This window comes from Ranitomeya imitator, chromosome 8 (assembly GCF_032444005.1).
Source record: "Ranitomeya imitator isolate aRanImi1 chromosome 8, aRanImi1.pri, whole genome shotgun sequence".
Classification (NCBI taxonomy): domain Eukaryota; kingdom Metazoa; phylum Chordata; class Amphibia; order Anura; family Dendrobatidae; genus Ranitomeya; species Ranitomeya imitator.
The window spans coordinates 3072067-3098700 of NC_091289.1; the positions used below are offsets into that span (position 1 = coordinate 3072067).

General features: G+C 51.0%; 1 protein-coding gene across 2 annotated transcripts in view; it reads left to right on the top strand.

Moving 5' to 3' along the window:
* The window catches only part of SLC38A3 (solute carrier family 38 member 3), a 90130-nt gene that overhangs the window by 15191 nt on the left and 48305 nt on the right, over positions 1 to 26634 (top strand). Inside the window, exons 2-4 of one of the 2 annotated variants that reach the window (XM_069736026.1) lie at positions 25218 to 25327; positions 25436 to 25514; positions 25832 to 25947. In XM_069736026.1, the coding sequence (XP_069592127.1) occupies positions 25239 to 25327; positions 25436 to 25514; positions 25832 to 25947 (284 nt within the window). In that variant the 5' untranslated portion in view covers positions 25218 to 25238. Of the gene's footprint in view, positions 1 to 25122; positions 25328 to 25435; positions 25515 to 25831; positions 25948 to 26634 lie in introns of those variants that run through there. The other variant, XM_069736027.1, reaches the window with a different exon arrangement.

Genomic DNA, 26634 nt, shown 5'->3' on the forward strand with positions numbered 1-26634 from the left:
TGGCTGAGCTCTGCTGCGTCAGTGTTGATAGTCTCCATGTCACGTAAGTCATGTGATGGCAGTGGAGCGCTGCTGCATCAGTATTGGTAGTCCCCATGTCACGTTGGTCATGTGATGGCGACAGAGCCCTGTAGCGTCAGTATAGGTGGTCCCTATGTTATGTTAGTCTTGTGACAGTGGCTGAGCTCTGCTGCGTCAGTGTTGGCGGTCCCAATACCACGTTCATCATGTGACGGTGGCGGAGCTCTGCTGTATCGGTATTGGTGGTCTCCATGTCACATAAGTCATGTGACGGCAGCGGAGCGCTGCTGCTTCAGTATTGGTGGTCCCCCATGTCACGATTGTCATTTGATGGTGGTGGAGCGCTGCTGCTTCAGTATTGGTGGTCCCCATGTCACGATTGTCATGTGATGGCGGCGGAGCGCTGCTGCGTCAGTATTGGTGGTCCCCATGTCCCAGTTATCAGGTGATGGCGGCAGAGCCCTGTAGCGTCAGTATTGGTGGTCCCCATGTCATGTGATGGTGGCTGAGCTCTACTGCATCAGTGTTGGTGGCCCCCATACCACGTTTATCATGTGACAGAGGCAGAGCGCTGCTGCATCAGTATTAGTAGTCTCCATGTCACATAAGTCATGTGACGGCAGCGGAGTGCTGTTGCATCAGTATTGGTAGCCCCCATGTCACATTTGTCATGTGATGGCGGCGGAGCGCTGCTGCGTCAGTATTGGTGGTCCCCATGTCCCAGTTATCAGGTGATGGCGGCAGAGCCCTGTAGCGTCAGTATTGGTGGTCCCCATGTCATGTGATGGTGGCTGAGCTCTACTGCATCAGTGTTGGTGGCCCCCATACCACGTAAGTCATGTGACAGTGGTGGAGCGCTGCTGCGTCAGTATTGATGGTCCCCATGTCACATAAGTCATGTGACGGCAGCGGAGTGCTGTTGCATCAGTATTGGTAGCCCCCATGTCACATTTGTCATGTGACGGCAGCTGAGCTCTGCTGCGTCAGTATTGATAGTCCCCATGTCACGATTGTCATGTGACGGCCGAGCTCTGCTGCGTCAGTATTGATAGTCCCCATGTCACGATTATCATGTGACAGCAGAGCGCTGCTGCATCAGTATTGGTGGTCCCCATGTCATGATTGTGATGTGATGGCAGAGTTCTGCTGAGTCAGTATTGGTGGTCCCCATGTCACGATTGTTATGTGATGGCAGAGCGCTGCTGCGTCAGTATTGATGGTCCCCATGTCACGATTATCATGTGACGGCAGAGCTCTGCTGTGTCAGAATTGATAGTCCCCATGTCACGATTGTCATGTGACAGCAGAGCACTGCTGCATCAGTATTGGTGGTCCCCATGTCATGATTGTCATGTGATGGCAGAGTTCTGCTGAGTCAGTATTGGTGGTCCCCATGTCATGATTGTCATGTGATGGCAGAGCTCTGCTGAGTCAGAATTGATAGTCCCCATGTCATGATTGTGATGTGATGGCAGAGCGCTGCTGCGTCAGTATTGGTGGTCCCCATGTCACGATTGTCATGTGATGGTGGTGGAGCGCTGCTGCATCAGTATTGGTGGTCCCCATGTCATGATTGTCATGTGATGGCAGAGTTCTGCTGAGTCAGTATTGGTGGTCCCCATGTCACGATTGTTATGTGATGGCAGAGCGCTGCTGCGTCAGTATTGGTGGTCCCCATGTCACGATTGTTATGTGATGGCAGAGCGCTGCTGCGTCAGTATTGGTGGTCCCCATGTCACGATTGTCATGTGATGGTGGTGGAGCGCTGCTGAGTCAGTATTGGTGGTCCCCATGTCATGATTGTCATGTGATGGTGGTGGAGCGCTGCTGCATCAGTATTGGTGGTCCCCATGTCATGATTGTCATGTGATGGCAGAGTTCTGCTGAGTCAGTATTGGTGGTCCCCATGTCACGATTGTCATGTGATGGCGGTGGAGTGCTGCTGCGTCAGTATTGGTGGTCCCCATGTCACGATTGTCATGTGATGGCAGTGGAGTGCTGCTGTGTCAGTATTGGTGGTCCCCATGTCACGATTGTTATGTGATGGCAGAGCGCTGCTGCATCAGTATTGGTGGTCCCCATGTCACGATTGTCATGTGATGGCGGTGGAGTGCTGCTGCGTCAGTATTGGTGGTCCCCATGTCACGATTGTCATGTGATGGCAGAGCGCTGCTGCGTCAGTATTGGTGGTCCCCTTGTCACGATTGTCATGTGATGGCGGTGGAGCGCTGCTGCGTCAGTATTGGTGGTCCCCATGTCACGATTGTCATGTGATGGCGGTGGAGTGCTGCTGCGTCAGTATTGGTGGTCCCCATGTCACGATTGTCATGTGATGGCAGAGCGCTGCTGCGTCAGTATTGGTGGTCCCCTTGTCACGATTGTCATGTGATGGCGGTGGAGCGCTGCTGCGTCAGTATTGGTGGTCCCCATGTCATGATTGTCATGTGATGGCAGAGCGCTGCTGCGTCAGTATTGGTGGTCCCCATGTCACGATTGTCATGTGATGGCGGTGGAGTGCTGCTGCGTCAGTATTGGTGGTCCCCATGTCACGATTGTCATGTGATGGCAGAGTTCTGCTGAGTCAGTATTGGTGGTCCCCATGTCACGATTGTCATGTGATGGCGGTGGAGTGCTGCTGCGTCAGTATTGGTGGTCCCCATGTCACGATTGTCATTTGATGGTGGTGGAGCGCTGCTGCGTCAGTATTGGTGGTCCCCATGTCATGATTGTCATGTGATGGCGGTGGAGCGCTGCTGCGTCAGTATTGGTGGTCCCCATGTCACGATTGTCATGTGATGGCGGTGGAGTGCTGCTACGTCAGTATTGGTGGTCCCCATGTCACGATTGTCATGTGATGGCAGAGCGCTGCTGCGTCAGTATTGGTGGTCCCCTTGTCACGATTGTCATGTGATGGTGGTGGAGCGCTGCTGCGTCAGTATTGGTGGTCCCCTTGTCACGATTGTCATGTGATGGCAGAGCGCTGCTGCGTCAGTATTGGTGGTCCCCATGTCATGATTGTCATGTGATGGCGGTGGAGTGCTGCTGCTGTGGCGTCTATAGTTATGAACACTCCTTGTGCAATGGGGCGGGAGGCATCTTATCAGCTCGTTAAAGTAGTTTTCCATTGTGACCCTTTGTGTTACTTTAATTAGATCTGCAGTGGAATTCACATAAAGGTTAACCCCGGTGTGAGCTGCATTGTTTGCTGCTGTTTCTCCATGCTTTACACTGCAGCTCTCCTTCATTTTATCAGCATTCATAAGAAGGTGCAGAAAATTATAATCTAGTATTGGGATTTTTCTGTTGGCTGTAATAAGCTTCTGATGCGGGATTTGTTGTTATACCTGGATAGGGGGGATCTGCAGCTGCACACGAGTCCTCACACATCCACTAAAAACAGTAATCAGTGGAGCCGTGGGGGGAACAACCCAGAAACTGATTTACAGAAGACATTGTTCTCCTTCCCACAGCGACTGTGACAATCCCTTCTGTCTGCAAAATAAGAAAGGACCCACTAGATCCTAATACCTGCACGTAATCCTTCCTGAGATCTACACACGGGACCCCACACCTCCATCAGCCACCCCCAAAACATCTGGAGGAAAGACAAAACTGTGCCCAGGAAGCAGATCACCCAGATCAGTGCATGAGCTAAACCGAGACTGCTGACCCTATTCTGCAGCTTCAGAGCTAAAATCTGAGTGCAGCTCTGGAGTATAATACAGGATCAGTAATGTAATGTATGTACACAGTGACTGCAGCAGCAGAATAGTGAGTGCAGCTCTGGGGTATAATACAGGATTTAACTCAGGATCAGTAATGTAATGTATGTACACAGTGACTGCAGCAGCAGAATAGTGAGTGCAGCTCTGGGGTATAATACAGGATATAACTCAGGATCAGTAATGTATGTACACAGTGACTGCACCAGCAGAATAGTGAGTGCAGCTCTGGGGATCAGTAATGTATGTACACAGTGACTGCACCAGCACAATAATGAGTGCAGCTCTGGGGTATAATACAGGATGTAACTCAGGATCAGTAATGTAATGTATGTACACAGTGACTGCATCAGCAGAATAGTGAGTGCAGCTCTGGAGTATAATACAGGATGTAACTCCGGATCAGTAATGTAATGTATGTACACAGTGACTGCACCAGCAGAATAGTGAGTGCAGCTCTGGAGTATAATACAGGATGTAACTCAGGATCAGTAATGTAATGTATGTACACAGTGACTGCACCAGCAGAATAGTGAGTGCAGCTCTGGGGTATAATACAGGGTGTAACTCAGGATCAGTAATAATAATAATATAATAATTTTTATTTATATAGCGCCAACATATTCCGCAGCGCTTTACAAATTATAGAGGGGACTTGTACATACAATAGACATTACAGCATAACAGAAATACAGTTCAAAACAGATACCAAGAGGAGTGAGGGCCCTGCTCGTAAGCTTACAAACTATGAGGAAAAGGGGAGACACGAGAGGTGGATGGTAACAATTGCTATAGTTATTCGGACCAGCCATAGTGTAGTGTAAGGCTTGGGTGTTCATGTAAAGCTGCATGAACCAGTTAATTAATTTTTTTTTTTTTTTAATATAGGCCACACAGGGATCGTTAGGTTAATGCATTGAGGCGGTAGGCCAGTCTGAACAAATGAGTTTTTAGGGCACGCTTAAAACTGTGGGGATTGGGGATTAATCGTATTATCCTAGGTAGTGCATTCCAAAGAATCGGCGCAGCACGTGTAAAGTCTTGGAGACGGGAGTGGGAGGTTCTGATTATTGAGGATGCTAACCTGAGGTCATCAGCGGAGCGGAGGGCACGGGTAGGGTGGTAGACTGAGACCAGAGAGGAGATGTAGGGTGGTGCTGAGCCATGGAGTGCTTTGTGGATGAGGGTAGTAGTTTTGTACTGGATTCTTGAGTGGATGGGTAACCAGTGTAATGACTGGCACAAGGTAGAGGCATCGGTGTAACGGTTGGTGAGGAATATGATCCTGGCAGCAGCATTCAGGACAGATTGGAGCGGGGAGAGTTTGGTAAGAGGGAGGCCGATTAGTAGAGAGTTACAATAGTCCAGACGAGAATGAATAAGTGAAACAGTAAGAGTTTTTGCAGAGTCGAAAGTAAGAAAAGGGCGAATTCTAGAAATGTTTTTGAGATGCAGGTAAGAAGAGCGAGCCAGTGATCGGATGTGGGGGGTGAATGAAAGGTCAGAATCAAGGATGACCCCAAGGCAGCGGGCATGTTGCTTTGGAGTAATGGTGGAACCGCAAACGGAGATGGCAATGTCAGGCAAAGGTAGGTTAGTAGAGGGAGAAAACACGAGGAGTTCAGTTTTTGACAGGTTCAGTTTCAGATAGAGGGATGACATGATGCTAGAGACAGCGGTAAGACACTCACTGGTGTTTACTAAGAAGGCAGGCGTGAGATCAGGAGAAGAAGTGTATAGTTGGGTGTCGTCAGCATAGAGATGGTACTGGAAGCCAAATCTACTGATTGTTTGTCCAATAGGGGCAGTATACAAAGAGAAGAGGAGGGGGCCTAGGACTGATCCTTGAGGAACCCCAACAGTAAGGGGAAGGTGAGAGGAGGAGGAACCAGCGAAACATACAGTGAAGGATCGGTCAGAGAATGTATGTATGTACACAGTGACTGAACCAGCAGAATAGTGAGTGCAGCTCTGGGGTATAATACAGGGTGTAACTCAGGATCAGTAATGTAATGTATGTACACAGTGACTGCACCAGCAGAATAGTGAGTGCAGCTCTGGGGTATAATACAGGATGTAACTCAGGATCAGTGATGTAATGTATGTACACAGTGACTGCACCAGCAGAATAGTGAGTGCAGCTCTGGAGTATAATACAGGATGTAATTCAGGATCAGTAATGTAATGTATGTACACAGTGACTGCACCAGCAGAATAGTGAGTGCAGCTCTGGAGCATAATACAGGATGTAACTCAGGATCAGTAATGTAATGTATGTACACAGTGACTGCACCAGCAGAATAGTGAGTGCAGCTCTGGGGTATAATACAGGGTGTAACTCAGGATCAGTAATGTAATGTATGTACACAGTGACTGCACCAGCAGAATAGTGAGTGCAGCTCTGGGGTATAATACAGGGTGTAACTCAGGATCAGTAATGTAATGTATGTACACAGTGACTGCACCAGCAGAATAGTGAGTGCAGCTCTGGAGTATTAATACAGGATGTAACTCAGGATCAGTAATGTAATGTATGTACACAGTGACTGCACCAGCAGAATAGTGAGTGCAGCTCTGGGGTATAATACAGGGTGTAACTCAGGATCAGTAATGTAATGTATGTACACAGTGACTGCACCAGCAGAATAGTGAGTGCAGCTCTGGGGATCAGTAATGTATGTACACAGTGACTGCACCAGCAGAATAATGAGTGCAGCTCTGGGGTATAATACAGGATTTAACTCAGGATCAGTAATGTAATGTATGTACACAGTGACTGCACCAGCAGAATAGTGAGTGCAGCTCTGGAGTATAATACAGGATGTAACACAGGATCAGTAATGTAATGTATGTACACAGTGACTGCACCAGCAGAATAGTGAGTGCAGCTCTGGAGTATAATACAGGATGTAACTCAGGATCAGTAATGTATGTACACAGTGACTGCACCAGCAGAATAGTGAGTGCAGCTCTGGAGTATTAATACAGGATGTAACTCAGGATCAGTAATGTAATGTATGTACACAGTGACTGCACCAGCAGAATAGTGAGTGCAGCTCTGGGGTATAATACAGGATGTAACTCAGGATCAGTAATGTATGTACACAGTGACTGCACCAGCAGAATAGTGAGTGCAGCTCTGGAGTATAATACAGGATGTAACTCAGGATCAGTAATGTAATGTATGTACACAGTGACTGCACCAGCAGAATAGTGAGCGCAGCTCTGGAGTATAATACAGGATCAGTAATGTAATGTATGTACACAGTGACTGCACCAGCAGAATAGTGAGTGCAGCTCTGGAGTATAATACAGGATGTAACTCAGGATCAGTAATGTATGTACACAGTGACTGCACCAGCAGAATAGTGAGTGCAGCTCTGGAGTATTAATACAGGATGTAACTCAGGATCAGTAATGTAATGTATGTACACAGTGACTGCACCAGCAGAATAGTGAGTGCAGCTCTGGGGTATAATACAGGATGTAACTCAGGATCAGTAATGTATGTACACAGTGACTGCACCAGCAGAATAGTGAGTGCAGCTCTGGGGTATAATACAGGATGTAACTCAGGATCAGTAATGTAATGTATGTACACAGTGACTGCACCAGCAGAATAGTGAGCGCAGCTCTGGAGTATAATACAGGATGTAACTCAGGATCAGTAATGTAATGTATGTACACAGTGACTGCACCAGCAGAATAGTGAGCGCAGCTCTGGAGTATAATACAGGATCAGTAATGTAATGTATGTACACAGTGACTGCACCAGCAGAATAGTGAGTGCAGCTCTGGAGTATAATACAGGATGTAACTCAGGATCAGTAATGTATGTACACAGTGACTGCACCAGCAGAATAGTGAGTGCAGCTCTGGGGTATAATACAGGATGTAACTCAGGATCAGTAATGTATGTACACAGTGACTGCACCAGCAGAATAGTGAGTGCAGCTCTGGGGTATAATACAGGATGTAACTCAGGATCAGTAATGTAATGTATGTACACAGTGACTGCACCAGCAGAATAGTGAGTGCAGCTCTGGAGTATAATACAGGATGTAACTCAGGATCAGTAATGTATGTACACAGTGACTGCACCAGCAGAATAGTGAGTGCAGCTCTGGAGTATAATACAGGATGTAACTCAGGATCAGTAATGTAATGTATGTACACAGTGACTGCACCAGCAGAATAGTGAGCGCAGCTCTGGAGTATAATACAGGATCAGTAATGTAATGTATGTACACAGTGACTGCACCAGCAGAATAGTGAGTGCAGCTCTGGAGGATAATACAGGATGTAACTCTGGGTCAGTTATGTGACTGCACAGCTTCTAGAGGTACGCTCTGTGTGTTCCCTGTATATGGCCGCTGTCTACCAGTGTTGATGCCTGGGGGTGTTGTGTTTGGGGTGCGGGGTGTTACATGCAGGGTAGATGCGGTGAAGGTTGCTCTGTATTTGCACATATGAGAACTGTCACACCGGTGTCGGCCTCTGGAGCTCGTGATTCGGGTGGGGGTCAGTAGGGTGGGGGACACTATTTGCGTTTGACAAGGTGAGAGGGGCGGGAGATGATATAATTAGTCTGTGCATGCAGATATCATTTTTCCTGACTGATTTGTCGTTACTTGGCTGAAAGTCCCTATGTGGGAAGAACATGGCGTCCAGATGCCTCAGATTGTGTTACCGCTATGATGACTATTTTACAGTTTCGATACAGGACTAAGCTGTATTCTGTTTTCTGCAGAGTTCAGAGGTGAAATCTCCCAGCATTCCCTGCTTGTTCAGTGTCTGCACAGACTTTGCTCGGGTGACTTTGTGCAGTTGTGTACTGTAGGAGCTCATTCCTCTGCGCACATTGGACTTCCTGTGAGTGACGGGCGCTGCTCTCCGCCCCCGCGGTGTTCATCACTGCGTTATGTCTATGGTGGTCTGTAAGGATCAGACCCCAGTGGTGGCGGGATTCCTCTGCCTGTTAGGGCATGGCGGCCGTGGAGCTGGGGTGGCTGCGGGGTCTCTCGGAATATGCCGGCTGTGTTCCCTATTTTGGCAGTGGAAAACCAAGGCTCCATGTATCAGCATGAAGGCTGCGGGTCGTGCACCCAGGCCTGCGTCACTGCGGAGGGCGTCCCTGGCAGCCATGCCTCCCTATAAATACAGAATGGGGTCAGTGCGGAGCTCAGGGAGCGCAGATCCAACCCCCCCAGCTACAGGCAGGACTGGGTTACACTAGGTCACAGCGTTCTGGGGGTCCGAGGATGGTCCTGGAGGTGTCGTATGACACATGGCTGCGCTCCATAGTGAACGCTGTGTTACCCCTGGTTTATGGAATGGTGTCATGGCGGCACCCACGTAACCAGGAGCGTAGTTAGGGGGACACTGCTACATCCCCTGTGCTGGGTGGGCACCCAGAAGCCGCTCTGCCTGGTCCCAGCCCCTTGGATCCCGTCAGAGGATAACCTTCAAGATCTCTGCTTGCTGGCAATGACATGGAACCTTTTTTCCTGACATTCAGATGCTGTGAAACCAGTCCTGACTGATGATACTTCTCAGGGCTGAGGGTTTGTCACAGTTGTATCCAGTCTAGACAATGGCTGTGAGCACAGGGGCCTCCGCTGATACATTGTAACAAAGTATCACAACACGAGGGATTTGTCCTGCTCCTTTGATACACTGTAACAAACCTTCAGCTGTGAGAAGTGTCAGGTCTGCACAGGATTTCTGGTTATAAATGTCTGACCAGTAACACCCAGTATAACCCCGGGACACCCTGACATAACCCTCTGCTTTCTCATGGAACAGGTGCTGGGGCCCCTGAGCCCCCGACCGATGCTGCTGAGCCTCTGGCACAGCCTGGACCCCCCCCAGTGCTTACAATTCTTTTCTCCATAAAACTCAACATATAAAATCTGAATAATAAAACTTCAAAAAGCAAAACTGTGCAGAATCTTCTTAAAGGGCCAGTCAGTCTTATTGAGCTATCAAGGACATGAGCCCCTGTTATGTTCTGGCTGACTGATGTATCAGAAGAGTGGCTGATAACAGGGGACAATAGACTGTAGTTATGACTGATTCTCCTGTGCCCGCACCGTCCGAGTGGCTGATACCAGGGGACAATAGACTTTTTATCTGACTGATTCTCCTGTGCCCGCACCGTCCGAGTGGCTGATACCAGGGGACAATAGACTTTTTATCTGACTGATTCTCCTGTGCCTGCACCGTCCATACTCTCCTTGTTGCCCATACTCTCCTTGTTGCCCATACTCTCCTTGTTGCCCATACTCTCCTTGTTGCCCATACTCTCCTTGTTTTCAGCCCCCAGAGTTGTTATTCTGGCTCCTTTCACCTGACTGTAGGTTGCGACATCAGCGGCAGGTTGTTGTGGGGGCAGACTGCCAGGACCACTGGCCGATACCGGGAACGCTGATAACCCCGGCGCCTCTTGGGATTTTCGTCACCTCTTGTGATTTGCTGACATTTAAGTTGGACTTTCTGGAAATATCTGAAATTAGTGAACATCGCATTGATCTGTGAATTATGGGAACAGACACAGTTTCTTTTTGGCATATGAGCTTCTGGGCAGTATCGAAGTCTTCATACCCCGTGAACACATGTTTTCATGTTACTCCCACAAACGTAAATGTATTTTATTGGGATTTTCTGTGATGCAACACAGTCACAAGCATTTTTCTAATTAGCACAATTTACAATTATGAATCTGAGAATTGTGACATTGTGCATTTGTATTCACCCCCTTGTAGTCTGATCAACCTGAATAAAGTTATGAGTGACCATTCGCCCTCAGAAGTCACATAATTAGTACATTACGTCCTCTGGGTGTGATTTCCTCTACAGCTGTTCTGTGAAGGCCTCAGAGGTTTGTATGAGAACATTAGGGATCAAACAACATCTTGAAAACCAGGGAGCCCACCAGACAGGTCAGGGATAAAGTGGCGGAGAAGAGGAAAGCAGAATTGGGTTATAGAAAATAGCCCAAGCACTGAACATCTCACGGAGCACTAATCAGTCCATCATCCATGAATGGAAGGAGGATGGCACAAGTGCAAACCTCCCAAGACATGGCCGTCCACCCAACCTGACATCCCAAGCAAGGAGAGCACTGATGAGAGAAGCAGCCGAGAGGCCGAGGGTCACTGTGGAGATCCCGGAAGGAGCGGCTGAGGTGCACTGCTAAGGTGGGAGCATCTGTCCATCGGACAAGTGGAAGGAACGTTCAGAATTTGCTCAGTATTTTACGTCACTTATTCGTAAGTCAAAACCTGGAGAGGAACAAACCGAGGACAAGTATAACAGAAACACGCCACCGCCTCTGCTTTATCACCCACTCCAGATTTTGGCTTACAAAAGCTGATGTAAAATACTGACCAAATACTGAAAGTGCGAACGTGGGCTTAGTCATATAATCCACAAATCTGGACTTTATTGAACAGTGAAAGGAAGAAAAACATTTTTTTTTAAATCAAAAGAAATCCCATTTGCAGTTTGCAAAAAGCCATGTAGGTGACACAGCGGGCATGTGGAAGATGGGGCCCTGGTCAGATGAGACCAAAGGAGAACTCTCTGGGCTAAATGCAAAATAGAAAAGTGTTTGGTACCGTTTTAGGCAGTGGGAAAAACAAGATAGCCATTTTCATGGCTAACAAAAATAAATGTGACGCAGCAGCTCTCGAGACTTCTTAGGCCTCTTCCTCAGGAAGAAACACAAGTAAATGCACAAACAAAAAACTGAAAAGATGGTAAGAAGTCGCAGCTTTCGAGGCTCCTCCGTCTCTTCATCAGGCTAGTCTAATACAAAATCTGAAGATTCGCATCTTATACACAACAGGACACATGAATAATGCAATGGACAAGACAAGTGAGTGAAGCAGAACTATCATTATGGGAGAGGGAGAAACAGTTGGCCGTAAATATTGGAACAGTTTCATGTGTGGGCACCTTACTGAGCAGGGTAGATGGGTAGAGGATATTCTTACACCAGCTTCAATCAGGGCACAACTGACCTACAGCAACAGGTCCTCTACCAGAAGGAACCATCCTGGCCACCATGGATGTGGAATCTCTGTACTCCAATATCCCACACCAGGATGGATTACATGCCTGCAAAGTCTTCCTGGAAAACACAGGGACTGATGCGGATTCTGTGGTGAAACTTATAAAATTCATCCTCACCCACAATTACTTTGAATTTGGTAAGATCTATCTACAGGAGACTGGCACAGCAATGGGAAGTAAAATGGCCCCACAGTAGGCAAATATTTTCATGGCCAAGCTTGAAAGAGAATTTTTGTCCTCCTGTCCCATCAGACCTCAGGTCTATCGCCGCTACATTGATGATATTTTAATCATCTGGACGGAGTCTGAGCCGCAGCTAAAGACGTTCCATGAACAGTTTAATCAATTTCATCCCACCATCAACTTGACACTCAACTACTCCTGCACTGAAATTAACTTTTTGGACACCATCATTAAGCTTCAGAACAATTAAATAGAGACATCCCTGTATCAGAAGCCAATCGACCGTCCAACATACCTTAAATGGGACAGTTTCCATCCAAAACACATAAAAAACTCCATTATCTACAGCCAAGCCATCAGATACAATCGTATATGTTCCAACCCATGGACAGGGATGAACACCTTGGTCGCCTCGGAAAGACCTTTTTGAATCAGGACTACCATCCAAGAACAATTGAAAATCAGATCACAAGAACCACCAGAATATCAAGGAATCACCTGCTACATTACAAAGCTAAAGAAGAAAATAACCGGCTGCCTCTAGTGGTTACCTACAATCCAAATCTGGAGGTGCTAAGGGGAGCTGCACGGAAATTACAACCTTTACTACAAAAAGATGCCGCTTACAATCCATTTCCCCAGACCCCCCCACTACTGTGTTTTAGGCAGCCCCCAAATCTAAGAAGCATCATTGTCAGAAGCTCCCTGTCCTCTCCAACAGCTACAGGAACCTTTCCTTGTAACCAGAAAAAATGTAAAACCTGTCCATTTATAATGACCACGGACAAGATAAAGATCACAATTCACATCAGGACTACAAGATCCCAGGGACTTTCAGCTGCGTCACTTCTAATGTGGTGTACCTAATTATTTGTACTAAATGTCCAACTGGGGGTCTGTATGTGGGGGAGACAGGGCAGAAACTGAGGACAAGGATGAACTCTCATCGCCACACAATTAGAGAAAAAATAATGGATCTACCTGTGGCCAAACATTTCTGTATCCCCGATCACAGCATTATGGACATGAAATTACTTGTATAAAAAGGTAACTTCAAATCTCAAAGAGACCGAAGAATATGGGAATATACGCTCATGACAACCTGCAACACACTCAGGACAGGAATGAATGTGTCACATGGATTTATGTCTTTTTACATCAATTAAGGGATTTGCTCCTCAGACCTTTTGGGGGGCATCACATTCAGAGGACAATAAAACTTGCATCCTCCTTATCTATGAACTGTTCCAATACTTATGGACATAACTTTTTATCCCTCTCCTATAATGATCGTTCTGCTTCACTCGCTTGTCTTATCTATGGCATTAGTCCTGTGCCCTGTTGTGTATAAATATGTGATTCTTCAGATTTTGTGTTATTTTCAGCCTGATGAAGAGACCTGAGTAGCCTCTAAAGCTGCGGCTTGTCAACATCTTTTCAGTTTGCCATGAAAAGTGCCAACGCCAACCACTGAGGACTCTCAAATGTAAATATTTTTCTATCTACTGGCTACAAATATATATCGTGAGGGGTTGACACGCTTAGCTCCTTCTTCAGGTCAGACACAGGAACTCTTGAATAGTGAAACACCTATAAATATGCAGATAAGGGGTGCACCCCTGTGTCAATGATAAGACAGGGTGCAAATCCTGGTCTGTTAAACAATAAAGAAGTAAAAAGACTAGACCAATAACGGTATGCACACCCATAGATAGTACAAAAAAAATAATACTTTATTCACACCTCAAAAAAAGACAAACACAGAATAAAACCATTTAAAAAAGGCCTAAATATCTTTTTTTTGTACAAACTATGGCTGTGCATACCATTATTGGTCCTTTTTCTTCTTTGTTTTGCTTGAATAGTGAAACACCTGCTGGTTTATTAAAGTCACCATAGACTCCTGGACAGTATTTGGGCCCCCGTGCAGTATATATGGGCTCCTGGACAGTATTTGGGCTCCTGTGCAGTATATATGGGCTCCTGGACAGTATTTGGGCCCCCGTGCAGTATATAAGGGCCCCTGTGCAGTATATATGGGCTCCTGGACAGTATTTGGGCCTCCGTGCAGTATATAAGGGCCCCTGTGCAGTATATATGGGCTCCTGGACAGTATTTGGGCTCCTGTGTAGTATATATGAACTCCTGGACAGTATTTGGGCTCCTGTGTAGTATATATGGGCTCCTGGACAGTATTTGGGCCCCCGTGCAGTATATATGGGCTCCTGTGCAGTATATATGGGCTCCTGGACAGTATTTGGGCCCCCGTGCAGTATATAAGGGCCCCTGTGCAGTATATATGGGCTCCTGGACAGTATTTGGGCTCCTGTGCAGTATATAAGGGCCCATGTGCAGTATATATGAGCTCCTGGACAGTATTTGGGCCCCCGTGCAGTATATAAGGGCCCATGTGCAGTATATATGGGCTCCTGGACAGTATTTGGGCCCCTGTGCAGTATATAAGGGCCCCTGTGCAGTATATATGAGCTCCATGACAGTATTTGGGCCCCGTGCAGTATATAAGGGCCCCTGTGCGTATATATGAACTCCTGGACAGTATTTAGGCCCCTGTGCAGTATATAAGGGCCCCTGTGCAGTATATATGAGCTCCTGGACAGTATTTGGGCCCCCGTGCAGTATATAAGGGCCCCTGTGCAGTATATATGAGCTCCTGGACAGTATTTGGGCCCCCGTGCAGTATATAAGGGCCCCTGTGCAGTATATATGAGCTCCTGGACAGTATTTGGGCCCCTGTGCAGTATATAAGGGCCCCTGTGCAGTATATATGAGCTCCTGGACAGTATTTAGGCCCCTGTGCAGTATATATGAGCTCCCTGACAGTATTTGGGCCCCCGTGCAGTATATAAGGGCCCCTGTGCAGTATACTTGAGCTCCCTGACATTATTTGGGCCCCTGTGCAGTATATTTGAGCTCCTGGACAGTATCTGGGCCCCGTGCAGTATATATGAGCCCCCGTGCAGTATATATGTTCTCCTGGACAGTATTTGGGCCCCCGTGCAGTATATAAGGGCCCCTGTGCAGTATGTATGAGCTCCTGGACAGTATTTGGGCCCCCGTGCAGTATATTTCAGCTTCTGGACAGTATTTGGCCCCCGTGCAGTGCCTCCCTGGTCAGCGGCCATCGTACACAGCTGGTGGTGACCCAGTGACACTTGGTTTTCCGGATACAAGTGGATTTTGATCAGATAATTTGTGTCAAACAGGGAGGAGCGGCCAGGACGAGTTCAGGGGCGACAGGTTCTGCTTTCACAACTCCAAACTATTGTTAGACTGGAACATCGCGTCCTTATGGTGACATCACAGTGGGAGAGGGGGCGCGGGGCGGTGTGTGACATCACAGGGGCAGTGTGTGACATCACAGTGGGTTAGGGAGTGCAGAGCGGTGTGTGACATCACTCGGGGGGCCGTGTAAGACATCACGGGAGGGCGGTGTGTGACATCATGGGGGGCGGGGTGTGACATCACGGGGGCGGGGTGTGACATCACGGGGGTGGTGTGTGACATCACTGGGGGGCGGCGTGTGACATCACAGGGGGCGGCGTGTGACATCACAGGGGGCGGCATGTGACATCACGGGGGCGGCGTGTGACATCACACGGGGGCGGCGTGTGACCTCACAGGGGGGGCGGCGTGTGACATCACGGGGGCGGCGTGTGACATCACGGGGGCGGTGTGTGACATCACTGGGGGGCGACGTGTGACATCACGGGGGCGGCATGTGACATCACGGGGGTGCGGCATGTGACATCACTGGGGGGCGGCGTGTGACATCACGGGGGGCGGCGTGTGACATCACAGGGGACGGCGTGTGACATCATTGGGGCGGCGTGTGACACCACGGGGGGTGGCGTGTGACATCACACGGGGTGGCGTGTGACATCACAGGGGTCGGCGTTTAACATCACTGGGGGCGGCGTGGACATCACGGGGGGGGGGGCGACGTGTGACATCACATGGTGGCGGCGTGTGACATCGCAGGGGGGCGGCGTGTGACATCACTGGGGTCGGCGTGGGACATCAATGGGGGGTGGTGTGTGACATCACTGGGGGGTGGCGTGTGACATCACTCGGGGGCGGCGTGTGACATCACTTGTTGGGCGTCGTGTGACATCACTGGGGGGATGGCTGTAACGGTTCAACGGGGAGGATACCTTTATCATCCCCACCACTCACACAAATTTGTCATGAGCCGGGGTTGTTTGGGTTGCCCCTGATTCTTTCTGAAGGGGATTTATCTATATCCCACTTCCCAGTTCCGGTTTGGAACGTGCAGCTCTCTGGCGCCCCCCTTACCATCAGGTCAGACCAGGTACTGCACCTAGGGTAATTAGTCACCAGAAAGGCTGCCTTACTTTGTACTGGCTAAGGGGCACACGGCAGCGAGGGCGATATAACTACTCCCACTCAGGCGGGCACAATAATTATCAACGCCACCAGTGGCTACAAAGCCTCACAAGCGCACAGAACAAATCCGCTGGCACCAGCTCTGATTTCTAAATTAATAACGGGTCCAGAGTCAACTCAAATTAGTAGTGTAATTCACTTCAGAGGACGTGACAGTATGTTATAGAGCAAGGAGAGACAAAACTAGTAATTTTATATATTTTACTCCAAGAAAGATAGGCAGTGTTTACAGAAGTATAAAAAGGTATTATAAAAGTAGACAAGTATCGTGGGGGAGGGGCACACATCTAGATGCATCATGCATCTGTCTCGCAGCTAGATCCAGGACAAAGACTAGTGAAGACTGATGTCTCACTCACTTATCTCCCAGCCTAAAACCAAGGCGCTCCCCCTGTGGTGACCTCACTCAGGGCTGAATCCTCCCCTTTCTTAGAGTTATGACAAACCATTTCTATACATAACTCGCTCTATGAACCTCGTATAAGAACGACACAATGATCAGAATGTTCACCACGTCAGGGGGGTTCTTTTAAGCGTAAACACAACATAGATACATGACTTACGGAGAAATCCGCTCCTTGCAACTCGTTGGGTTTAGCTCCTAACGATTTCAGTGAGCTATAGATCTCTCGGTGGACATCTGGAATATATAATCCTTATATCTCTAGCCCTGATCGGTGCCAGTATACATGCAGTTTGAGAATGGCTGTACCAGTTTTAGCTAGTATTAGGCGGGAGGGGGAACGAGGGATTTAGGGAGAAGCTGGCTTTCGCAGCTCAGAGCCAAAAAAATTGCTCTTGCTGACACACTTGTCTCCCATTACTACTGTATAGCAGGGGGGAGGGAGTTGCCTGCAGGCTAAGAGAGCAGAAGAGCTTTCTAGGCAGAGCGATGGGGGGTTGGAAAAGTCCACAGTGAGTGTGTCTGAAAGCCATGGACCTTTTAGGTATATACTCAAAACATAGCATATTCATATTACCGTGACAGTCACCAGACACTGATGATGGAGGGGACGGGCGGTCACCAGATACTGATGATGGAGGGGACGGGCGGTCACCAGATACTGATGATGGAGGGGACAGGCGGTCTCCAGATACTGATGATGGAGGTGACGGACAGTCACCAGATACTGATGATGGAGGGGACGGGCGGTCACCAGATACTGTTGATGGAGGAGACTGAGAGTCACCAGATACTGATGATGGAGGAGACGGGTGGTCACCAGATACTGATGATGGAGGGGACGGGTGGTCACCAGATACTGATGATGGAGGAGACACGCGGTCACAGATACTGATGATGGAGGAGACGGGCGGTCACCAGATACTGATGATGGAGGGGACGGGCGGTCACCAGATACTGTTGATGGAGGAGACTGAGAGTCACCAGATACTGATGATGGAGGAGACGGGTGGTCACCAGATACTGATGATGGAGGGGACGGGTGGTCACCAGATACTGATGATGGAGGAGACACGCGGTCACAGATACTGATGATGGAGGAGACGGGCGGTCACCAGATACTGATGATGGAGGTGACAGTCGGTCACCAGATACTGATGATGGAGGTGACAGTCGGTCACCAGATACTGATGATGGAGGAGACGGGCGATCACCAGATACTGATGATGGAGGTGACGGGCGGTCACAGATACTGATGATGGAGGAGACGGGCGGTCACCAGATACTGATGATGGAGGGGACGGGCGGTCACCAGATACTGATGATGGAGGAGACGGGCGATCACCAGATACTGATGATGGAGGTGATGGGCGGTCACCAGATACTGATGATGGAGGAGACGGGCGGTCACCAGATACTGATGATGGAGGAGACGGGCGGTCACCAGATACTGATGATGGAGGAGACGGGCGGTCACCAGATACTGATGATGGAGGAGACAGGCGGTCACCAGATACTGATGATGTAGGTGATGGGCAGTCACCAGATACTGATGATGGAGGAGACGGGTGGTCACCAGATACTGATGATGGAGGGGACGGGTGGTCACCAGATACTGATGATGGAGGAGACACGCGGTCACAGATACTGATGATGGAGGAGACACGCGGTCACAGATACTGATGATGGAGGAGACGGGCGGTCACCAGATACTGATGATGGAGGTGACAGTCGGTCACCAGATACTGATGATGGAGGTGACAGTCGGTCACCAGATACTGATGATGGAGGTGATAGTCGGTCACCAGATACTGATAATGGAGGAGACGGGCAATCACCAGATATTGATGATGGAGGTGACGGGCGGTCACCAGATACTGATGATGGAGGGGACGGGCGGTCACCAGATACTGATGATGGAGGAGACGGGCGGTCACAGATACTGATGATGGAGGAGACGGGCGATCACCAGATATTGATGATGGAGGTGACGGGCGGTCACCAGATACTGATGATGGAGGTGACGGGCGGTCACCAGATACTGATGATGGAGGGGACGGGCGGTCACCAGATACTGATGATGGAGGAGACGGGCGGTCACAGATACTGATGATGGAGGAGATGGGCAGTCACCAGATACTGATGATGGAGGGGACGGGCGGTCACAGATACTGATGATGGAGGAGACGGGCGGTCACCAGATACTGATGATGGAGGGGACGGGCGGTCACCAGATACTGATGATGGAGGGGACGGGCGGTCACCAGATACTGATGATGGAGGAGACGGGCGGTCACCAGATACTGATGATGGAGGAGACGGGCGGTCACCAGATACTGATGATGGAGGAGACGGGCGGTCACCAGATACTGATGATGGAGGAGACAGGCGGTCACCAGATACTGATGATGGAGGTGATGGGCAGTCACCAGATACTGATGATGGAGGAGACGGGTGGTCACCAGATACTGATGATGGAGGGGACGGGTGGTCACCAGATACTGATGATGGAGGAGACACGCGGTCACAGATACTGATGATGGAGGAGACGGGCGGTCACCAGATACTGATGATGGAGGTGACAGTCGGTCACCAGATACTGATGATGGAGGTGACAGTCGGTCACCAGATACTGATGATGGAGGTGATAGTCGGTCACCAGATACTGATAATGGAGGAGACGGGCAATCACCAGATATTGATGATGGAGGTGACGGGCGGTCACCAGATACTGATGATGGAGGTGACGGGCGGTCACCAGATACTGATGATGGAGGGGACGGGCGGTCACCAGATACTGATGATGGAGGAGACGGGCGGTCACAGATACTGATGATGGAGGAGACGGGCGATCACCAGATATTGATGATGGAGGTGACGGGCGGTCACCAGATACTGATGATGGAGGTGACGGGCGGTCACCAGATACTGATGATGGAGGGGACGGGCGGTCACCAGATACTGATGATGGAGGAGACGGGCGGTCACAGATACTGATGATGGAGGAGATGGGCGGTCACAGATACTGATGATGGAGGAGACGGGCGGTCACCAGATACTGATGATGGAGGGGACGGGCGGTCACCAGATACTGATGATGGAGGGGACGGGCGGTCACCAGATACTGATGATGGAGGAGACGGGCGGTCACAGATACTGATGATGGAGGAGATGGGCGGTCACAGATACTGATGATGGAGGAGACGGGCGGTCACCAGATACTGATGATGGAGGGGACGGGCGGTCACCAGATACTGATGATGGAGGGGACGGGCGGTCACCAGATACTGATGATGGAGGAGACGGGCGGTCACCAGATACTGATGATGGAGGGGACGGGCGGTCACCAGATACTGATGATGGAGGTGACGGGCGGTCACCAGATACTGATGATGGAGGTGATGGGCGATCACCAGATACTGATGATGGAGGAGACGGGCGGTCACAGATACTGATGATGGAGGAGATGGGCGGTCACAGATACTGATGATGGAGGAGACGGGCGATCACCAGATATTGATGATGGAGGTGACGGGCGGTCACCAGATACTGATGATGGAGGTGACGGGCGGTCACCAGATACTGATGATGGAGGAGATGGGCGGTCACAGATACTGATGATGGAGGAGACGGGCGGTCACCAGATACTGATGATGGAGGGGACGGGCGGTCACCAGATACTGATGATGGAGGGGACGGGCGGTCACCAGATACTGATGATGGAGGAGACGGGCGGTCACAGATACTGATGATGGAGGAGACGGGCGGTCACCAGATACTGATGATGGAGGAGATGGGCGGTCACAGATACTGATGATGGAGGAGACGGGCGGTCACCAGATACTGATGATGGAGGGGACGGGCGGTCACCAGATACTGATGATGGAGGGGACGGGCGGTCACCAGATACTGATGATGGAGGTGACGGGCGGTCACCAGATACTGATGATGGAGGAGATGGGCGGTCACAGATACTGATGATGGAGGAGACGGGCGGTCACCAGATACTGATGATGGAGGGGACGGGCGGTCACCAGATACTGATGATGGAGGGGACGGGCGGTCACCAGATACTGATGATGGAGGGGACGGGCGGTCACCAGATACTGATGATGGAGGGGACGGGCGGTCACCAGATACTGATGATGGAGGAGACGGCCGGTCACAGATACTGATGATGGAGGAGACGGGCGGTCACCAGATACTGATGATGGAGGAGATGGGCGGTCACAGATACTGATGATGGAGGAGACGGGCGGTCACCAGATACTGATGATGGAGGTGACGGGCGGTCACCAGATACTGATGATGGAGGAGACGGGCGGTCACCAGATACTGATGATGGAGGTGACGGGCGGTCACCAGATACTGATTATGGAGGAGACGGGCGGTCACCAGATACTGATGATGGAGGGGACGGGCGGTCACCAGATACTGATGATGGAGGAGACGGGCGGTCACCAGATACTGATTATGGAGGAGACGGGCGGTCACCAGATACTGATGATGGAGGTGACGGGCGGTCACCAGATACTGATGATGGAGATGATGGGCGGCCACCAGATACTGATGATGGAGGAGACACGCGGTCACAGATACTGATGATGGAGGAGACACGCGGTCACAGATACTGATGATGGAGGAGACGGGCGGTCACCAGATACTGATGATGGAGGTGATGGGCAGTCACCAGATACTGATGATGGAGGAGACGGGCGGTCACCAGATACTGATGATGGAGGAGACGGGCAGTCACCAGATACTGATGATGGAGGTGATAGTCGGTCACCAGATACTGTTGATGGAGGAGACACGCGGTCACAGATACTGATGATGGAGGAGATGGGCAGTCACCAGATACTGATGATGGAGATGATGGGCGGCCACCATATACTGATGATGGGATTTACTTTCCCTCTTCTTTAGTCACTTTGTAACTTGATCAGTGACTATTAACCCTTCTTCTATTTGAGTTTTCTTCTTCTTTTGCTGCAGTTTTTCACGTTTGCACAGTTCCATAATTCCACATTGTGCCCACATGACACTTCTTAAAGAAACAGTAGCTAAGGATAATAATGGCTAGAGTTATGGGAGGAGGCTATGTCGGAGGTTGGATTTTATAAGTGAGGTTATAGTGGGAGGCGGACAAAATAAAATAAAAAATGTTAGAGCGGCTGAGGTAAGGTAGTGGGGGGTCTCTGGTGGTCAGATATGTTCCCTGGCCAGGGAGACCCCCGAGCATCTGGAGCTTAACTGACCCAGCAGTACCTTTCTATTCAGATTATCGCCGATCTTCTCTTCCGGGATCACAACTCCCAGCATTGTCCACGATCGGCCTAGACCAGTGTGAAATATTGTGTGCGCAGCTTCGGTCACCAGGTGCATCATGGGATTATCAATTTAATGTGCGCGGCCAGAAAACTCCATCTGAACAAGTGTAAGAATGCCGCCATATGTGTGGGAAACACTGTGCGTTGCCCGCACCTCTCCGCCCTCCTTATCTTGTTTGTTTTCAGGGAGCAGGAATGGTCAGGAGGAGAGAAGATTGTACAAAGACGCCTGTTCCGCTCTCGCTCTCTGTGGTGACCTGCTCTTCATGGTGGTCTCCTCTCTGTGGTGACCTGCTCTTCATGGTGGTCTCCTCTCTGTGGTGACCTGCTCTTCATGGTGGTCTCCTCTCTGTGGTGGTCTGCTCTTTGTGGTGGCTTGCTCTCTGTAGTAGCCCGCTATCCGTGGTGGCCCGCTCTCCGTGGTGGTCTCCTCTCTGTGGTGGCTCGCTGTCCATGGTGGTCTGATTTCTATGGTGGTCTGCTCTCCATGGTGGTCTTCTCTCTGTGGTGGCCCGCTCACTATCGTGGTCTGCTCTCTGTGGTAGCCTGTTCTTCATCGTGGTCTCCTCTCTGTGGTGGCCCGCTCTCCATGGTGGTCTCCTCTCTGTGGTGGCCCGCTCTGCTCTCCATGGTGGTCTGCCCTCTGTGGTGGCCTGCTCTCCATGGTAGTCCTGTGGTGGCTCGCTCTCCATGGTAGTCTGCTCTCCGTGGTGGTCTGCTATCCGTGGTGGCTCGCTCTCTGTGGTGGTCTGCTCTCTGTGGTGGCTCCCTCTCCATGGGGGTCTGCTCTCTGTGGTGGCCCGCTCTCCATGATGGTCTGCTCTCTGTGGTCTTCTCTCTGTGGTAGCCTGTTCTTCATCGTGGTCTCCTCTCTGTGGTGGCCCGCTCTCCATGGTGGTCTCCTCACTGTGGTGGCCCGCTCTCCATGGTGGTCTGCTCACTGTGGTGGCCCGCTCTCCATGGTGGTCTGCTATCCGTGGTGGCACTCTCTCCATGGTGGTCTGCTCTCTGTGGTGGCCCGCTCTCCATGGTGGTCTGCTCTCTGTGGTGGCCCGCTCTCCATGGTGGTCTGCTCTCTGTGGTGGCCCGCTCTCCATGGTGGTCTGCTCTCTGTGGTGGCCCGCTCTCCATGGTGGTCTCCTCTCTGTGGTAGCCTGTTCTCCATGGTGGTCTCCTCTCTGTGGTGGTCTGCCTTCTGTGGTGGCTCACTCTCCGTGGTGGTTTGCTCTCTGTGGTGGCTCGCTCTCCATGGTGGTCTCCTCTGTGGTGGCCCCTCTCCATGGTGGTCTGCTCTCTGTGGTGGCTCGCTCTCCGTGGTGGTCTGCTATCCGTGGTGGCTTGCTCTCCATGGTGGTCTCCTCTCTGTGGTGGCCCCTCTCCATGGTGGTCTGCTCTCTGTGGTGGCTTGCTCTCCGTGGTGGTCTGCTATCCGTGGTGGCTTGCTCTCCATGGTGGTCTGCTCTCTGTGGTGGCCCGCTCTCCATGATGGTCTGCTCTCTGTGGTCTTCTCTCTGTGGTGGCCCACTCTCCATGGTAGTCTGCTTTCTGTGGTGGCTTCCTCTCCGTGGTGGTCTGCTATCCGTGGTGGCTCGCTCTCCGTGGTGGTTTGCTCTCTGTGGTGGCCCGCTCTCCATGGTAGTCTGCTTTCTGTGGTGGCTTCCTCTCCGTGGTGGTCTGCTATCCGTGGTGGCTCGCTCTCTGTGGTGGTTTGCTCTCTGTGGTGGCTTGCTCTCCATGGTGGTCTGCTCTCTGTGGTGGCCCGCTCTCCATGGTAGTCTGCTTTCTGTGGTGGCTTCCTCTCCGTGGTGGTCTGCTCTCCGTGGTGGCTCGCTCTCCGTGGTGGTTTGCTCTCTGTGGTGGCTCGCTCTCCATGGTGGTCTGCTCTCCGTGGTGGCTCGCTCTCCATGGTGGTCTGCTCCCTGTGGTGGCCCGCTCTCCATGGTGGTCTGCTCTCTGTGGTGGCTCGCTCTCCGTGGTGGTCTGCTATCCGTGGTGGCTCGCTCTCTGTGGTGGTTTGCTCTCTGTGGTGGCTTGCTCTCCATGGTGGTCTGCTCTCTGTAGTGGCCCGCTCTCCATGGTGGTCTTTCTGTGGTGGTTTGCTCTCTGTGGTGGCTTGCTGTCCATGGTGGTCTGCTCTCTGTGGTGGCCCGCTCTCCATGATGGTCTGCTCTCTGTGGTGGCCCGCTCTCCATGGTGGTCTGCTCTCTGTGGTGGCCCGCTCTCCATGGTGGTTTGCTCTCTGTGGTGGCCCGCTCTCCATGGTGGTCTGCTCTCTGTGGTGGCCCGCTCTCCATGGTGGTCTCCTCTCTGTGGTAGCCTGTTCTCCATGGTGGTCTCCTCTCTGTGGTGGTCTGCCTTCTGTGGTGGCTCACTCTCTGTGGTGGTTTGCTCTCTGTGGTGGCTCGCTCTCCATGGTGGTCTCCTCTCTGTGGTGGCCCCTCTCCATGGTGGTCTGCTCTCCGTGGTGGCTCGTTCTCCATGGTAGTCTCCTCTCTGTAGTGGCCCGCTCTCCATGGTGGTCTGCTATCCGTGGTGGCACGCTCTCCATGGTGGTCTGCTCTCTGTGGTGGCCCGCTCTCCATGGTGGTCTGCTCTCTGTGGTGGCCCGCTCTCCATGGTGGTCTCCTCTCTGTGGTAGCCTGTTCTCCATGGTGGTCTCCTCTCTGTGGTGGTCTGCCTTCTGTGGTGGCTCACTCTCTGTGGTGGTTTGCTCTCTGTGGTGGCTCGCTCTCCATGGTGGTCTCCTCTCTGTGGTGGCCCCTCTCCATGGTGGTCTGCTCTCCGTGGTGGCTCGTTCTCCATGGTAGTCTCCTCTCTGTAGTGGCCCGCTCTCCATGGTGGTCTGCTCTCTGTGGTGGCTCGCTCTCCATGATGGTCTGCTCTCTGTGGTCTTCTCTCTGTGGTGGCCCACTCTCCATGGTAGTCTCCTCTCTGTAGTAACCCGCTCTCCATGGTGGTCTCCTCTCTGTGGTGGTCTGCCTTCTGTGGTGGCTCGCCCTGTGTGGTGTCTCACTTTCCTTAGTAGTCCACCCTCTGACCCGTGATTATCTCTTACAGAGCAGTGAGCGGTGTCCAGACATGGAGCTTCCTCCACAGACGGAAATGGTGGACATGCGGCTGTGTGAAAAATCCAATGGAGCGCTGGGAACGGAGACGCCAGAACCAAGGTAAGATGCGCGTTGTGCGCTGTGTTCCTGCACCACTGCCATCTCCCTATGAGCCTGGTGCCCCCAAGACCGCACCACAGTAACCACAGTAAAATCTGCTTTATTTAGTTATACTGGAGCCGAAAACCAAGAGTTGGAAGAGTTCCTCCCTCACCCATCCGGGAAAGAGAAGCCGCGATTCACAGATGTACGTAGCCAGTGGTGGCCGGAGCCGTGTGACCAGACCCCATAGCCTCTGCACATGATGGGGCGGCTCAGGAACTGATCCTGGACCACTCTGCAGTTCAGGAGAAATTCCCCACACAGGGGTTACCCTTGTGCCTACCTGAGCGGGGGAGGGAGGCGACCACCTTAGTGAGCTCAGTATGGTGGTGTCAGGAGAGCAGGGCGCCATCTCCCGGTCGGCGTAATCTGTGGCTGTGACTGGTACACACCCTGCTCCTGCCGTGTGCTGCACGCAGCCTCCATGGCTCATGGACGACTCTCATCATGGTGTCTTTACAGTTCGAGGGGAAGACGTCATTCGGAATGTCCATCTTCAACCTGAGCAACGCCATCATGGGCAGCGGCATCCTGGGACTGGCATATGCCATGGCAAACACGGGCGTCCTTCTCTTCCTGTAAGTGTCTCCCATTGTATGCAGTCGTATGACTGTAGAAGCCGCCAATACTCCCATCTGCAGTCCCATGTAAATATAGATTAACAGAAAATTCTGCAACTTTGTCATGGACTGTTTCACTTTCTTACTATCTTCAATACCTCTGCTTGCTGGCTGTGACAAGCAACCTAAGGGAAGGGGGGGAACACTGTTTCTCCAAGTCCAACTCCCAGATCTTTTGGCTTTGTTACAGTGTGTCAGTACAGTAGGAGCGATCAGCCTGGAGTCCAGAGAGGAGAGTCATTTATCCTGCTGTGTTTAGTTCTCTCTGCACAGATACATTGTAACAAACCTCAGCTGTGCGAGCAGAACAAGGTCAGAGTAGGTATTCATTAACTATGTACATTATATGTTACCATTCCCTGACAGCAATCAGAGGTTGTGACACTGTCAGAATGCTGCTCCCCATCACTGTCTGTCACGCTGCTCCCCATCACTGCCCGTCACGCTGCTCCCTATCACTGCCCGTCACTCTGCTCCCTATCACTGCCCGTCACTCTGCTCCCTATCATTGCCCGTGATGCTGCTCCCCATCACTGCCCGTCACGCTGCTTCCCATCACTGCCCGTCACGCTGCTCCCCATCACTGCCCGTCACGCTGCTCCCCATCACTGCCCGTCACGCTGCTCCCTATCACTGCCCGTCACG